The sequence below is a fragment of the Pelophylax lessonae genome (genome assembly GCF_965119305.1).
Source record: "Pelophylax lessonae genome assembly, chromosome: 3".
NCBI lineage: Eukaryota > Metazoa > Chordata > Amphibia > Anura > Ranidae > Pelophylax > Pelophylax lessonae.
In genome coordinates this window covers 42,571,943-42,588,001 of record NC_138770.1, presented here as the reverse complement: position 1 = coordinate 42,588,001, position 16,059 = coordinate 42,571,943, and the positions used below count along the sequence as shown (strand labels likewise).

At 43.7% G+C, this 16,059-nt stretch overlaps 2 protein-coding genes and 1 pseudogene across 3 annotated transcripts in view; 2 read left to right on the top strand and 1 right to left on the bottom strand.

Annotated features, from left to right (window-relative positions):
- The window catches only part of LOC309550794 (uncharacterized protein), a 100,208-nt gene extending 97,704 nt beyond the window's left edge, over positions 1–2,504 (top strand). Inside the window, exon 8 of the mRNA XM_082251129.1 lies at positions 835–2,504. Within this exon, the coding sequence (XP_082107255.1) occupies positions 835–2,174 (1,340 nt within the window). The 3' untranslated portion in view covers positions 2,175–2,504. The remainder of the gene's footprint in view (positions 1–834) is intronic.
- The window catches only part of LOC309550683 (uncharacterized protein), a 3,164,715-nt gene that overhangs the window by 1,288,390 nt on the left and 1,860,266 nt on the right, over positions 1–16,059 (bottom strand). The window lies entirely within an intron of this gene.
- The window catches only part of LOC309550793, a 1,525,103-nt pseudogene that overhangs the window by 1,360,331 nt on the left and 148,713 nt on the right, over positions 1–16,059 (top strand). The gene's annotated exons all lie outside the window — the stretch shown is intronic.

Here is a 16,059-nt window from a genome sequence, read left to right as displayed (position 1 = left end):
GTGCATGCAATACACGCAGGCGCCTGCTCCTTCATTACATGTGATCGGCTGTGCGGTGCAAGTTTAGCCATACACTTTGTATGGTTAAATTCACACCGCACCCGCAGCAAAGACGCACAGGACCCTTTTTTGCAGCCGCATCAGGATCAGATCGCACAGCGGTTCACCCTTGTGCGATCCGATCCTGTGTGAACTGCAAGATCGCACTGCGATATGCGATCAAACTGGGGGTGTCGTTAAGATTTCATTGACACCCCCAGCGTATCGCATGTGGCAGTGTGAACTGCCGGGGGTGCGTTTGCGATGCGGGAACAGGCTGCAAATTCGCAGCCTTCCCGCATCGCATAAGTGTGAACTGAGCCTTAAACAGAAAGTGATAATGAGGGGGAGGAGTCAATAACCCAATGATGGTGGTCTTCAGGATCAGTCCAGTCTTCATCTTGTTTGTTCTCCACTCATCCTCACTCTCTGACCTCTGGTGGGGCTCAGCCCCGCTGTTATTCATGACTAAATCATGGACTAAATAAAGAAGTGCAGGACTTCTTGTGTTGGGAAGATGGCAATGAGTGATAGAGGGGGAGGGGACACTCATCCTATAATCCCCTCATCACTGTCACTCCTATAAAAGACAGTTCTCTTTGTTTCCTCACTCTCTGACTAAGGTCCATGAATATAGAGATGAACTGGTAGGAGATCAGAGGACCCATTTATTATTTACCTTGAGGGTGGAATTGTAAGATCCTCAGAGGCAAAGCTGTCTGATGTGGGCGGAGTCCTGGTTTAGGGGAACCAATCTGCTGATGTCTAGTAATAATCTTTCTATTTCTATTTTAGTAGATGGACGGGAGATGAGGAAAACCTCAGAGGATTGTCTCACTTTGTCTCCAGACTGTAAAGTAGAAGATGAGGACATCACACAGTATAGTCCAGGAGAAAACCCAGCTACCTCAAATGTCCATCCGGCATCACACAGTGTAGATGGACCATCGTATTCCTCTTATCCTGAGGAACCTCAGACTGTGAGGGACGGCGCCGTCCTTCCAACAGATAAGAGGTTTTACTGTACTGAGTGCGGGAAGTGTTTCAAATTTAAATCTGCTCTTAATGAGCATCAAAGATCTCACACATGTGAGAAGCCACATACATGTCCAGAGTGCGGGAAATGTTTTTCACAGAAGTCCAACCTTTACAGACATCAGAGACTGCACACGGGGGAGAAGCCTCATTCCTGCCCTGAATGTGGAAAGTGTTTTTTACAAAAATCAGAACTTGTCACACATCAGATGTATCACACGGGGGAAAAACCGTATTCCTGTTCCGAGTGCGGGAAATGTTTTGTAAAAAAATCAGTGCTTGTCCAACATCAAAGGTCTCACACGGGAGAAAAGCCATTTTCCTGTCCTGAGTGCGGGAAATGTTTTTCACTGAAGTCCCGTCTCTACAAACATCAGAGATCTCACACGGATGAGAAGCCGTATTCCTGTTCCAAGTGCGAGAAAAGTTTTTCACAGAAGTCCCATCTTTACAGACACCAGAGCTTGCACACGGGGGAGAAGCCATATTCCTGTCCTGAGTGTGGGAAAAGTTTTATACAAAAATCAGAACTTGTCACACATCAGAGATTACACACAGGGGAAAAGCTAAATTCCTGTTCCGAGTGTGGGAAATGTTTTGTACAAAAATCATGGCTCGTCCAACATCAAAGGTCTCACACAGGAGAAAGGCCATATTCCTGTCCTGAGTGCGGGAAATGTTTTTCACTGAAGTCCCGCCTCTACAAACATCAGAGATCTCACACGGATGAGAAGCCGTATTCCTGTTCCGAGTGCGGGAAATGTTTTTCACAGAAGTCCCATCTTTACAGACATCAGAGCTTGCACACGGGCGAAAAGCCTTATTCCTGTTCTGAGTGCGGGAAAAGTTTTGTACAAAAATCACAACTTGTCACACATCAGAGATTTCACACAGGGGAAAAGCCGTATGCCTGTTCTGAGTGCGGGAAATGTTTTGTACAAAAATCATGGCTTGTCTCGCATCAAAGGACTCACACGGGGGAAAAACCATATTCCTGTCCTGAGTGTGGGAAATGCTTTTCAAAGACATCCAATCTTTACAGACATCAGAGATCACACACGGGGGAGAAGCCACTGAGTGAGGGAATTGTTCCTCACTGAAGTCCTGTCTTCCTGTACATCAGAGCTCTCACATGAGAGAGAAGCCGTATTCCTGTCCTGAGTGAGGGAAATGTTACTCACTGAAGTCCTGTCTTCCTGTACATCAGGGATCCCACACAACCCTCGAGGTGTATTAGTGCCTTGAGTGCGGGAAATGTCTTCTATATGAATGTTGCTGGACATCACAGCTCTCATGTGGGGAAGAAGCACACCCTGATATACACCTCAGATATACTCCATGGCTGATCTTCATCATGTAGGAAACACTTCATAAGGAGATCAGAGATCACCAAAGACATGGATGAAGTGTTGTACCGTGTTGGCCATCGATAGCAGTAGAAAAATAAAAACCTTTCATTGGCTGAGTCATTGTTGTGGTGTAACCTTTCACATATCCTTAAACGTCTATTTTCAAAAAATTGTTGGACGAAAGTGGCACATATTTGCCAAGCCGTAGGAAATGTTGGCCATATTTTCTGCTGGACTCCATGGCAGCATACGTCCGGCTAGCTCTGCCCTTTCTCCTACCCTATAGGACCCCGCTTCCATGAACTTTGTGGCAGAGAAAAGGGCTGTGTTCCTTTTTTTTTCTCTTCCTCATAGGACCTGGATAGAGAACTGGTCCAGAGGATGCTGATAAATGGGCGAGTGTGGAAAATGGGGTCCCCCAGGGTTCTGTCCTGGGACCAATCCTGTTTAATTTATTCAAAAAAGACCTAGAGGAGGGGATATCCAGCACAATCTCTGTATTTGCGGATGATACTAAACTAAGCATGCCAATATCTTGTATGCAGGATGTGGAAACCTTACAAGCAGACATGAACAAAATAATGGGGTGGGCAACTACATGGCAGATGAGGTTTAATGTTGAGAAATGTAAAGTAATGCACTTGGGTGTCAGAAACACAAACCCAAGTTACTCGCTGGGGGGGGGAACCTCTGGGTGAATCTAGGATGGAAAAGGACCTGGGGGTCCTAGTGGACAACAGGTTTTGGAATGGCATGCAATGCCAAGCTGCTGCAAGCAAAGCCAGCAGAATACTGGCATGTATAAAAAAAGGGGATTCACTCCAGAAATAAAGAGATTATTCTCCCTCTCTACAAGACTCTGGTCCGGTCACATCTGGAGTATGCTGTCCAGTTCTGGGCACCGGTCCTCAGGAAGGATGTGCTGGAATTGGAGAGAGTCCAGAGAAGGGCAACAAAAATAATTAGGGGAGTGGAGGACATCAGCTATGAGGAAAGACTACAAGCACTGAACCTATTCTCTCTGGAGAAGAGATGATTGAGGGGGGATATGATATCAATGTACAAATATTGTACTGGCGACCCTAGCATAAGGAACAAACTTTTTAGAGAAAGGGAATACAATAAGACACGTGGCCACTCACTAAAACTAGAGGAAAGGCGGTTTAACCTTAAACTGCGTAAAGGGTTCTTTACTGTCAGAGCAGTAAGGATGTGGAATTCTCTTCCACAAGCAGTCGTATCAGCAGGGAGCATCGATAGCTTCATAAAACTATTAAATGGGCACCTTAACCAGTTCTGGACCGTAAGGTTTTGCCCCCTTAATGACCAGGCCATTTTTTGCGATTTGGCACAGCATTAACTTAACGGACAATTGCGCGATCGTGCAACGCTGTACCCAAATAAAATTGATGTCCTTTTTTTCCTCACAAATAGAGCTTTCTTTTGGTGGTATTTGATCACCTGTGCGATTTTTATATTTTGCGCTATAAACAACAAAAGAGCGACAATTCTGAAAAAAAACAAATCAATAGTTTTCACTTTCTGCTATATACCATCCCCCCCCCCCCCCCCCCCCCCCAAATGTAAAAAAACAAAATTTTTTCAACATTTTAGGCCAATTTGTATTCTGCTACATATTTTTGGTAAAAAAAAAAAATTGCAATAAGCGGATTTTGATTGGTTTGCGCAAAAGTTATTGCGTCTACTAACTACGGCAAAGATTTATGTAATTTTTATTGTTTTTTTTTTTTATTTTTGTACTAGTAATGGCGGCGATCTGCGATTTTTAGCGGGACTGCGACATTGCGGCGGACAGATCGGACCCCTAACTGACATTTTTGACACTTTTGAGGCGACCAGTGACATTACTACAGTAATCAGTGCTAAAAATATGCACTGTTACTGTAATAATGACACTGGCAGGGAAGGGGTTAACCCTGTGGGTGATCAAGAGGTTAAATGTGTGCCTAGGTGAGTGATTCTAACTGTATGGGGGCGGGGCTTGTAAAATGACCATAGAGACATGTGATCCTATATAGAAGGATCACATGAGCTCTGTGATCATTCCAGAGAGAAGAACGGTCACCTGTGTTTACAACAGCTGACCATTCTTCTTCTCTCAGCGGGGAACGATCGCGGATGTCAGGTGGCAATCGAAGCCGCCTGCTCCGTGCATTGGAGTCCCTGCTTACGAGTGGGGGCAAGAGTGCGCCACTGGCGGCACACGCTCACCCCGTTAGCTGCAGGCATGCGACCGACGTAGACCTTTGTCGGTTCGCGCAGAAGGGCCAGCCTGCCGCAGTAAATTGGCAGCGGGGCGGTCCGAAACTAGTTAAAGACCACAACATACAGGGGTATACAATGTACAACATACAGGGGTATTCAATGTACGGTTAACAGCAAACACACACATACATCATAGGTTGAACTGGATGGACATGTGTCTTTTTTTCAACCTCACTATGTAACAGCTGATACAAGAAGTCTTTTGCGGCATCCAGGAGACTTTCATCCTGCAACAGGAGTTATCACCGTTTCCCCAGCTATCAGTGGGGTGGTGTTATGGCACACACTTGCCTAGGTTCGATGCCTGGAGAGTGGGCCCTGTCATCAGTGGGTGTTTGCATTTCCCGGGAGCCCTACTATCAGCGGGTGGCCTTTAAAGTATTCCCAGCATGGATACAACAGTTGTGTTCCTGCCTCTGAGATCCGGCTTGCCCAGCAGGTGCATTGATGGCCCTGCGGAAGGGGTCTAGAATACATGAGTAGGGCGCCTTAGACACAGGCTTTCTGATCAGGTCCTGATCGGATGCTCCATGCACTCCTATGGAGCGGGGGATGTCAGCGGAGACATGTCCTCTGACACCCGCTGCTATCCAATCCGATCCTGTCTGTGAAATCCAGATAGATGGAAACCCTATTCCTCTGGAGCAGTGGTTCTCAACTCCGGTCCTCGGGACCCACCAACAGGCCAGGTTTGGAAGATAACTAAATTACATCACAGGTGATCTCATTTGCTGCTCAGTGATTGTAGTATTCTAGTCTGCATCTCCCCAAGGTAATACTTAAAAGTTAACCATCACATGACATCACTTCTGCAGTCGGCTGTTGTTGGCCGACAAAATTCGTGTGCAGTCTTTTGCAGTTTTCAACAGACACGACAGCCCTGGACAAAAGAAGGCCGATTGTTCGGCCGGCGATCGGTACGTGTGTACGAGGCTTTAGGGGGTAACTCCACTTGTACTAAAAAAACACATGGAGATGACTGCTCTGGGTGATCGATGTACATTGCAGCATTTTATCATTGTTTGATACTGTTTCCTAAATTTTTTATTTTTTTTTGTCCTGAGCAAATAACTTTTCATAGTTAGGTTGAAGAAAGACACAAGTCCATCTGGACCAATAAAAAACAAAAAAAGAAAACGCAACTATATACAAAATCTTTTACCCTCAGTTGATCCAGCGATAACTGTGTCCTGCTTTCTGTATGGCAGGGTTAGGTTCATTAGCCATCTGGTGGAAAATCAGGGCCGTCTTTAACACAGGGCAAAAGGGTCAACTGCCCCGGGCCCAGTCATTGTTGTGGGGCCCAAAGCAGCTGCCCCTTGAGCCCCCACTGCCTGCAAATAGGTAATAGATGGATTTTGGAGGGCCCAAGAAAATATTTGCCCAGGGTCCAATCAATATTAAAGATGGCCCTGGGTGCAATCACGATGTTCTGATGTGGGAACCTGCAGTGGCCATATTCCTTTAGCAGTGGTTAACCCTTTAGGAGTTTTTTTTTTCCACCTAGCAAACAGAAACAACTATCACATTGTCTTTTTTTTGACAGCTTAGTAAACTTCAGTAGCTGCAGTTTGAATTGGGAATGTTATCTTTAAATTAGTACGTGCCAGGAGAGAAGAAATATGCCCAGGCACATACAGTATAACATAGGAACCTAAAATTTTACAACAAAAATTTTTGAGCCCCCCCCCACACCTGAATGTAAATCAGGCCTCGACAAAACCCGGGCGCCAGGTCGCATTTGCGACTAGAATTAGCGACCTGGCGCCTGGGGTGCCCTGCAGAGGGTGTCCTGTCATTTTTGTACGGACTTCCGCGCACGGAGTGCACGGACTTCCGGGCCGTACGAAAATTGAGGCCCCGGCTTTTCGGCCTACTTGAGATGAGGCTTCCAATGGGGAACTGGCGCCCTCTTGTGGTGGCCGGGAGTAATGACTGTTGTAATTACTGTTTCCACTGTTTGTTCACAATGCATTACCATCTCCCTGTCCAGTTAGTTACCTTTGACAGGGAGTGTGGTTATTTATTATTAATTTAATTTATTTTTTTAATGTAAAAACTAAATAATATTTTTTTCTTTTTTTAATTATTAAAAAAATATATATATTTTTTCCAATTATTATTATAACAAAACATTTTATATATATATATATATATATATATATATAATATAATCTTTTTTTTTTTTTTTTCCTCATCGCCATGCCACAGCCGAAGGCCCCTTTCACACGGGCTGTCTGATCAGGTCCGCCTGTCAGTTTTTCAGGCAGACCTGATCGGACCCTTCATTCTCCTCTATGGAGCAGTAATCTGCCGCCATCTGATCCTGTCCGCCAAAAGCAGACGGATGGTGGTTCTATTTTCTATCCATCCCGTGGATTGGATCAGATGGCATTGGATGGAAAGAGACAGACAGTCTGTTTTCATCCAATTGCGCTAGAGGAGAGTGGGGTTCTAGTCGTATTTATGTGTAAATTTAGTATCCGTTTTATTAAATAAAGCTTGGTTGTTAGTTTAAAAAAAAAACTGGCTCCTAACTTTTTTAGCTGGCTCCTAGATTTCAGGAAAATTTGTCAAGCCCTGATGTAAATGCACACATAAAGGGCACCTACGCACCAAGTTGTCGATTGCAATGTGACAAAACTCAAGAAATTACACTATGCTACACTGTAGTGAGTGTACAGCTTGTATAACAGTGTAAATTTGCTGTCCCCTCAAAATAACTCAACACAAAGCCATTAATGTCTAAAAAAAGGTGTGTTACATTTGGTGTTATCACTCTCGCTCTCTCAATCTGGTCATTGGAAGTTCAACATGGCAGCACCTTATGGCAAAGAACTCTCTGAGGATCTGAAAAAAAAGAATTGTTGCTCTACATAAAGATGGCCTAGTCTATAAGAAGATTGCCAAGACCCTGAAACTGATCTGCAGCACGGTGGCCAAGACCATACAGCGGTTTAACAGGACAGGTTCCACTCAGAACAGGCCTCCCCATAGTCAACCAAAGAATTTGAGTGCACATGGTCAGCGTCATATCCAGGGTTTGTCCCTGGGAAATAGACGTATGAGTGCTGCCAGCATTGCTGCAGAGGTTGAAGGGTGGGGGGGGGGGGGGGGGGGTCCGCCTGTCAGTGCTCACACCATACGCCACACACTGCATCAAATTGTCTGCATGGCTGTAATCCCAGAAGGAAGCCTCTTCTAATGATGATGCACAAGAAAGCCCCAAACAGTTTGCTGAAGACAAGCAGACTAAGGACATGGATTACTGGAACCATGTCCTGTGGTCTGATGAGACCAAGATAAACTTATTTGGTTCAGATGGTGTCAAGCGTGTGTGGCGGCAACCATGTGAGGAGTACAAAGACATGTAGTTATGTGCAGATGGAGAATTTCTGTTACCCAAATCCACAGACAGAGAAAGCCTATTAGCCAAACCCATGGACAGAGAATTCCCGTTAGCCTGACCTTCATGCGCTCGCCCACCACTAAAGTGGCACCAAGGGGGCTATATAGACACCTCTGCCGCTCAAGGACCTTGCCTTGTTGTCTACAGCGTTCTGATACCTGTTCCTTGTGTTTAAAGTAGAAGTCCATCCTAACACTAAAATCTCTGCATCTACAGACCTCCTCAATCTAACACTAACCTATCTAGCCCTGTAAAGAAGAAATCAGTATACTTACCTGTTTTGAAGCTGGTCTGACCCAATCCCACGCTGAGCTGTGGAGGCAGGTTCAGAGGACACAACCAACAATGGAAGTCCCATAGTAAGTCTATGGGTGACGTCACTCCCCATTCATTTCACAATCATTGTCGGCTGTGTCCTCTGCAGAGCTTCCGCCGCTGGAGACCGGATCGGCTTCAAAAAAAGTATGTACTGTATACTGATTTCTTTACAGGGCTAGATAGATTAGTGTTAGATTGTGGAGATATATAGATACAGGGATTTTAGTTTTAGAGTAGGCTTTACACTTTAATCTCCTGTTGCCGTTCTGATCAGTCTGACCATGCTTGTACTCTACCCGAGCTGATCCCCTGGCTTGCTCTTTGACCACATCTCTGCTTGATCCCTCTGTCTGTCTGCCTGCCATTACCAAATCCAGCCTGAACCTGGATACTCTGCTACCTACTGCTCTTTTCCTGACGTGCCTGCTAGTGACCGACCCAGCTTGCCTGATCCTGCTCTGTGTTCAGTCATCCTTATACCTGCTGCCTGTGACCAGCCAGCCTGCTAAGTACCTGCTGTCTGCCACCTGCCAGCCTGCCAAGTACCTGCTGCCCTGCGTCACAATCCAGCCTGCATTCAAATATGTGCATCACCCTCCTAGGTAGGTGCTAGAAGACAGTATCGTTTTTGGGTCTTTCTGCTTACCAGAAAGATTGCCGGGTAAATTTAGATTGCTCTCTGCCTACCAGAGCGCAGGATCCATTGGTAGGGTCTGCTTATGGTTCCCAGGTTCAGCTCAGCTTGTGTCAATATTTCACACTGGTCCAATAGGGAGGCATATTGGACAGTGGGAGAAAATCTGACAAGTGAGGGCACAGACTTGGTGATTGGCAAAGGGAAGTGCCTCGGTGCATGCTGGGTGACTGTATAAATGGCAAGGGCACATGTGCTAGGGGCCTTTGGCTAGAGAGCGGGGTCCTGGAGGGATCTGATTCTGCATACAGTAAGTACAGATCTGTATCATTGGGCCTGTCCTTAGAGGGCCATCCCTTCAGCTAGAAGAGTCAGTGGACGGGTGTCAGTCAAGGGGATGCTAGAGAGTGTCCTGAAGATAAAGTAGTTGCATCAAGTCTGCTGCTATAGAAAGCAAGAAGACCTAATTCCTCCATACAAGTGGCCATATGGTCAAAGCAGTGTGTCTGCATCCACAAATAACCTGGTGAGGCCAGGTGAGAGTTGTCCTTATCTACTGTGAATAGTTCAAGTTGAAGTATCCCACTTTTCCCTTCTCCCATAGAAGTTCCACAATAAATACAAAACCAGATCCCTGGACTGTTTATTGAGTAACGAGCAACTGGGAGTAAGGATGAATGTGTGAACTGTCCCTAAGTGACTGTCTGCAGGTAATCAGAGGAGACCCAAGAAGTCATCACACGGCAAGCCCTATGGGGACATTGCTACACTTGTAAACAAAAAGTGCCAGAAAAGGCTTGGTCAGTAAGAGGATATAATGAGTATGGAAATTCTAGAGAAATGCTTAAATAATGCATTACAATTTGACTAAACCCATTAGATTTTTGTTGACTAAAGGGTACTGGAGATTTTATTAGATTAATATACGACTAAAACAATTCAGATAACTAAAATACGACTAAAGCAAAAATGGCATTTTAGTAAAAAAAACTATGACTAAAACTAAATAAAATTGACATCAAAATTTGACGCTGGCTGGCTGGTGCTTTAAAAAGGTCATCTGAGTTCTATGCAAATCCTTGTGTATCTGAGAGCCTAATTCATCACAGTTCAGGATAACAGAAAATTGTTATCAATACTTACTATAATTTTCCTTTGCTTGTCAGTCCTCACGTCAGCACACCTCGGTTTGCTCCTCCTGTGAACCCTCAGGACCACCCTTACCTTAGCTCATAAAAGAGAGCCCTCCCATTCCCTTTTGTTGTTCTACATTTAGTATAGAGAGGCCACTTAGGGAGGGAAGCAAAGTTGTGCTGAAGTGAGGACTGGCCAGGAAAGGAAAATTATGGTAAGTATTGATAACAATTTTTCATTTTCCTGGTCAGCCCCACGTCGGCACACGTGGCTCTGAGGAAGAGGCTGGGCCTCGAAACGCGTCAGCCGTCATCTCATCAGTTATGAACGATTGTATGGACTACACCCGGACGTTTGAGCAATTGAGCTTGATATGACTTACTTTATCTACGTCTGTGAGTAGCCATTTTTTAATGTTACTTCAATAAAGCCTTCTATTGAGGATAATGCGCTAGGTCGGTGCGCCCTTTTTTGTTTCTTTGCTTCCACGTCGGCACACCTAGGATCTACCTTAGTTATTTAGAGTTGGAATAATGCAATAAAATAATAATCTGTCTTAATGCTTCACGAATATACTTTATTCTGTTTGAAAAGGTGCAGTCATGTAATGTTCCGGTACCTTTGGTACCCTAAATTACTCTTTTCACAAGTGTATGCGCCCCACCATTCTCTTTTGGAAAGGTGCGCATACACCTTTAAGACTGAAGCTGTCATCACTCAGCGCCGGACTAGATGGCTATTTAAATCGCCGGTTCTCACTCACATGTGTTCGTTCAAACACCCTTACCTGGATGCTAACTTGGCTTGAAGCTTTCGTGCTTGCAAGCATACCTCGCTGACGGAACCTCGCTGCGCTGATCCCTGTATCCCGCTACCGGATCATCCGCTCCTCCTGAACCAACCTTCGGCTGTATTGCTATTAGTGCTAAGTACCCCGCAGGGGAACCCTCTATAAACTTATACTAAGCTTACACTATCTAGCTCTGCATAGTAAAGACTATTTATCACATCTGCATATCTAGATTGCTAGCTCTTAAGACTACTGCTACTTATTCCTGCACTGGGTTGATCTCTCTTGTATGTCCACCTGCTACTCTGTCATCTGCTACCATACATGATTGCTAAACCTACCTGCATCCATCTGCTACCGTCTTACCTTCAAGTGTCTGTCACCTACCACCTCCACTCAACCTGTCTCTTAAATCTTCATCACTGTGTTACTACATACATAAAGTCACTCTAGGAACCAGCTTGTTGAGTGTGTGTATTTACTAGCTGAATTAAGACCTTCCACACATGAGTCATTGAGGTTGGGAATGGTATCTCAGCATCTCTCTTACATGACTACTGAAGTGGAATATTTCTGCAGCTGAAAATCCACACCATACATGAAACGCAGGAGCGTTACAAGTTCCAAATCTGGTTGTACTGGTTGACATTACGTCCAGCTTATAGTGTCTGGCGAAGGTCTCACACCTGTGGAGGAGCTAAGCCCTGTTGTTTGTCATGGTGATCCAACTTGATATGAGTCTTGTCGATGCTGCCTCCCCTTTTTTAGGACCCGCTGGCAGGATAAATAGGCTGTCGGACTTTTGCATTTGTTGGGTATGTTGTAGGTACAATATAAATAAAGTGACAATATCCAGTGGCCTCAGGTCTAACTCATTTGTCTGTTCCGGTGACTGCGTGAAACTTGGTGGGATTAATTCCCAATTTATGTGGAATTCAGAGACTACCTTGGAGGCTAAGGCTGGTGAGGTCTGTAGGACAACCTTATCTGCCAGAACAATGCAAAACAGGTGTTTGCAAGATAGGGCGGCCAGTTCTGACACCCTTCTGACCAGTGTTAATTTTGGCAGCAAATTTCAATTTAGTTTTAGTCTTAGTCTTAGGACTAAAATGGCATTTTAGTTTTAGTCCTATTTTAGTCTTCTGCAAGTGTTTTAGTTTTAGTCGTATTTAGTCGACTAAAACTCCAGTATATTTTAGTCGACTAAAACGCCCTACATTTTAGTCGACTAAAACTCATTTTAGTCATCTATAATCAAATGGGTGTAGTTCAATTGTAATTTGTAATGCATTATTTAAGCATTTCTCTACAATTTCCAAACTCATTATATACTACTGCTGGTCCTGGAGTGAAAAATCAAATATGTTATTATTTATGCTTTGAGCATGCACCAGTGTTAATTTTTGGCAGCAAATTTCGATTTAGTTTTAGTTATAGTCTTTTGACTAAAATGCCATTTTAGTTTTAGTCGTATTTTAGTCTTAAGACTAAAATGCCATTTTAGTTTTAGTCGTATTTTAGTCATCTGAATTGTGTTAGTCGACGAAAACGTTTTAGTCGGTTTTAGTCGACGAAATTAACACTGCTTCTGACTGATGTGATGGCTGTATGGAAGGTTATCTTAGATGTTAGAAATCACAAGGGGCATGTCTCTGTGGGGACGAACGGAGGTTGGATCAGGGCCTTTAGCACTATGCCCAAGTCTTGGGTTGGGAAGAGTTTTCCTCTTTGGAGGTCGTATTCTCATTGTCGCCCTGAGGAACTGTCTTATTAAGGGCTCTTCTGCCCACTTGTGACCTCTGAATGCTTATATTACAGATACTTGTATCTTGATAGTATTGTAGGCAAAGCCTGTCTCTAGAGCTGATTAAAAGATGTCTAGCACACTTTTGATCTCCAGAGTTGATGGAAAGAAGCCCTGTTCTGTAGCACAGGTTACAAATGTTCCCCAAACTCTGGTATAGTAGTGTTTGTAGAGGCTTTCCTTGCCCTCGATAGTGTGAAAATCACTTCCTCTGAAAGACCCTGTGACCACAATCTTGCTGATTCACGAGCCAAGCTGCTAGTTGCAGCTTCCCTGGATGGGTCCACCGTCCTGGTATCAGTAGGTTTCTTTTCAGGGGCAGAGATTTTGGCAGGGTTGCCACCATCTGTACTAGCAAGGGAAACCACAGTCTTCGAGGCCAGAAGGGTAGTATGAGGATGGCGTGGGTCTCCTCCCTTGCAAGAACAGTGGAATTGGAGGGAAGATATATACTAGTGGAAACATCCATGGAATTGAGAATGCATCTTGTGCTATCGCTTTGCTGCCTCTGAACCTTGTTACAAATTTTGGTAGCTGTGCATTCTCCGATGTTGCCATTAGATCCACGAAGGATGTTCTCTATTCGGAGAAAATCGGTTCCAGGTAGTGCCTGTACACTGCCCATTCGCCATTGCTGGGGAAAACCTGACTCATCTGATCTGTAAGATGGTTCCGTCTGCCAGCAATATAGGCCACTGTCAAGGTCTCCAGATGTGTCTCGGCCCAGACAAAAATCCTGGTCGTCAATTGTAGTAAAGGTAGGCTCTTGGCTCCTCCCTGTCTGACTATATAGAAGACTGCTGTCTAGTTGTCTAACCTTAGTTGGACTTTAGCCCCACGAATCAGGTCTTTGAAGGCACGCAGGGCCAGACAGGCTGCCTGCAGCTCCAGGAGATTGGAGTGTCTTGTCCCGGTTGCGTGCCACATGCCCTGAACTTGCCTGTCGAGACAGTGAGCCCCCCTGCCCCGGAGACTGGCATCCAAGGTTATCGAGATCTAATTCCTTGGGCTGAGGGGCATGCCCCACAATAGGGTGTCCTGCGAACTCCACCATACCAGGTTCTGGTGGATTCTTGTTGGCAAACGTACTCTTTGATCTAGGGACACACCGTCCCACTGGTATAGGAAAGACATCCAGAAGGCTCTCGCATGAAACTTCGCCCAGGGTACTGCGGGTGTTGCTGTAGTAAGCATCCCCAGGAGTATCATGCAATCTCTTGCTGACAGTACACGAGACTTCATGACTCTGTCAACACAAGCTATCAACTCGGCCACCTTGTGATTGAGCAGGAAGATCTGTCCTCGTGTGTCAAATATTAGACCCAGGTACTCTATTCCCTGTGATGGTATTAAATTGCCCTTTTGAGCATTTATCAACCAACAGAATTTGGAGAGGGTCTGAAGTACTTTGTCGCACCAGTTCTTTGCTTGATTGGGCTACTACTAAGATGTCGTCCAGGTAATGGTAGATTTTTATCTTCCTTAGACGAATATTTCCGATGGTGGCTAACAGCACCTTGGTGAAGACTCTGGGCGCCGTGCTGATCCCGAAAGGCAAGCATCTGAATTGATAATGGTCCTCTTCTAACGCGAATCTTAGATATCTTTGGTGATGCTTGTTGATTGGAATGTGCAGATACGCACCTGCCAGATCGATATCAGACAATCATTTAGCTGTATCACTAATATGATAGTATATATATATATATATATATATATATTTTTTTTTTTTTTTTATAAATTTTTATTGGAAATTTAATTTAACAATTTCAACAATAACATTTACAATTATTTGTCACTTCTGACTCATTGCTTGGTACATGTAACAACAGTTTGGAAAATGAAGAAAATTACGAGAATTACAGGAGTACAAGGTAACAGTTAAATGAGAAAAACAATTAAAATATATATATAAAAAAATGATTAAATAAATCACAGCATACCCAAACCGCCTACCCCCAATGGGAACTATCTGTAAGCGGTGTACTAAAGTTTATTAAGGATGGGACATTATTACCAATTGATCTGAACTATAATGGAGATTTAGATATCACATTTCTTTAGGTAAGTAGAAGCTCTTGGGTTGTTTAACCAAATTTGCCATTTCTTTTTAAATTTATTAGTAGATTAATTTTTGTATGCTAAAAGCATTTGGTACTGTGCTTGTATATTCAGTCAGGTAATTATGTTGGACTGGTTGGGAGATTTGGTAGATTTCCACATACGAGCAATAGTAAGTCTTGCAGCTATTAGAATGTGTGCTACTATAGTTCTATAACATGTTGGGTATAAATCTGAGTCTATTCCCAATAGTGTCATCGCAGGGGTCAGTTCTGTCAGGTTACCGGTTATTTCGGCTATAAGCGAGGAAATAGATTTCCAAAAACTTATTAAATTCTTGCAGGCCCAAAGAGTGTGGTGAAGATTTCCTGTTACTTCATTACATCTCCAGCATATCGGGGAGGCAGAAGGAAATATTTTCGATAATCTATATGGTGTCAGGTACCATCTGTTTAGAATTTTTTGTGAATTATCCCAATGCTCAATGCATGAGGATGCTTTATTGTTAATCAATAATGCTTTTTGCCATTGTTCCCACGTAAAATTTTGTGAGAGATCCTTTTCCCATTTAGTCATATTAGGATTTTTATTATCGGAAAAGGAAAGTAGATTAAAGAATAGTTTTATTCCTTTCTTTTTTTGTGAGTTTTGGCCTGTAAAAAATTGCCATATTTCTGTGGGAATATCAATATTATCAATGAGTTTCAGATCTGTAAGTCGGGCGCATTTCCTTAGTTTATCCTCCACAATATTCCTGAGATGTAACGGAAGGTTATTATAATAATGGTAACCTTGGTTTATCCACTCTTCGGCCGATAGTCTTATTTTATAGTAGTCTATTATTCTGGTAGGTAATGTTACTTTTGAGTATACATTTCCAGTTTTAGTTTTGGATAGGATATGCTTCCATGCTAATAGTGTTGATTTGATAGAAAGAAAGTTGGGTATGACTATTTTTTTGGGTATTATAATTTTAGCCATAGAAAGGGCAAATAGATCGTGTCCTTTAGTGATCTCTTTTTCAATGTTTGTCCATAGTTTGTCCTCATGATAGGAGAACCAGAATTTCATTTGGTCTAATAATGATGCATAGTAGTAATTTTTTATATATGATATATGATAGTATATATTGACTCCATCTTGAATCACCGAGGGTCGGTGAATAGGTTGAGCGATCCCAAGTCTAAAACTGGTCTGAGG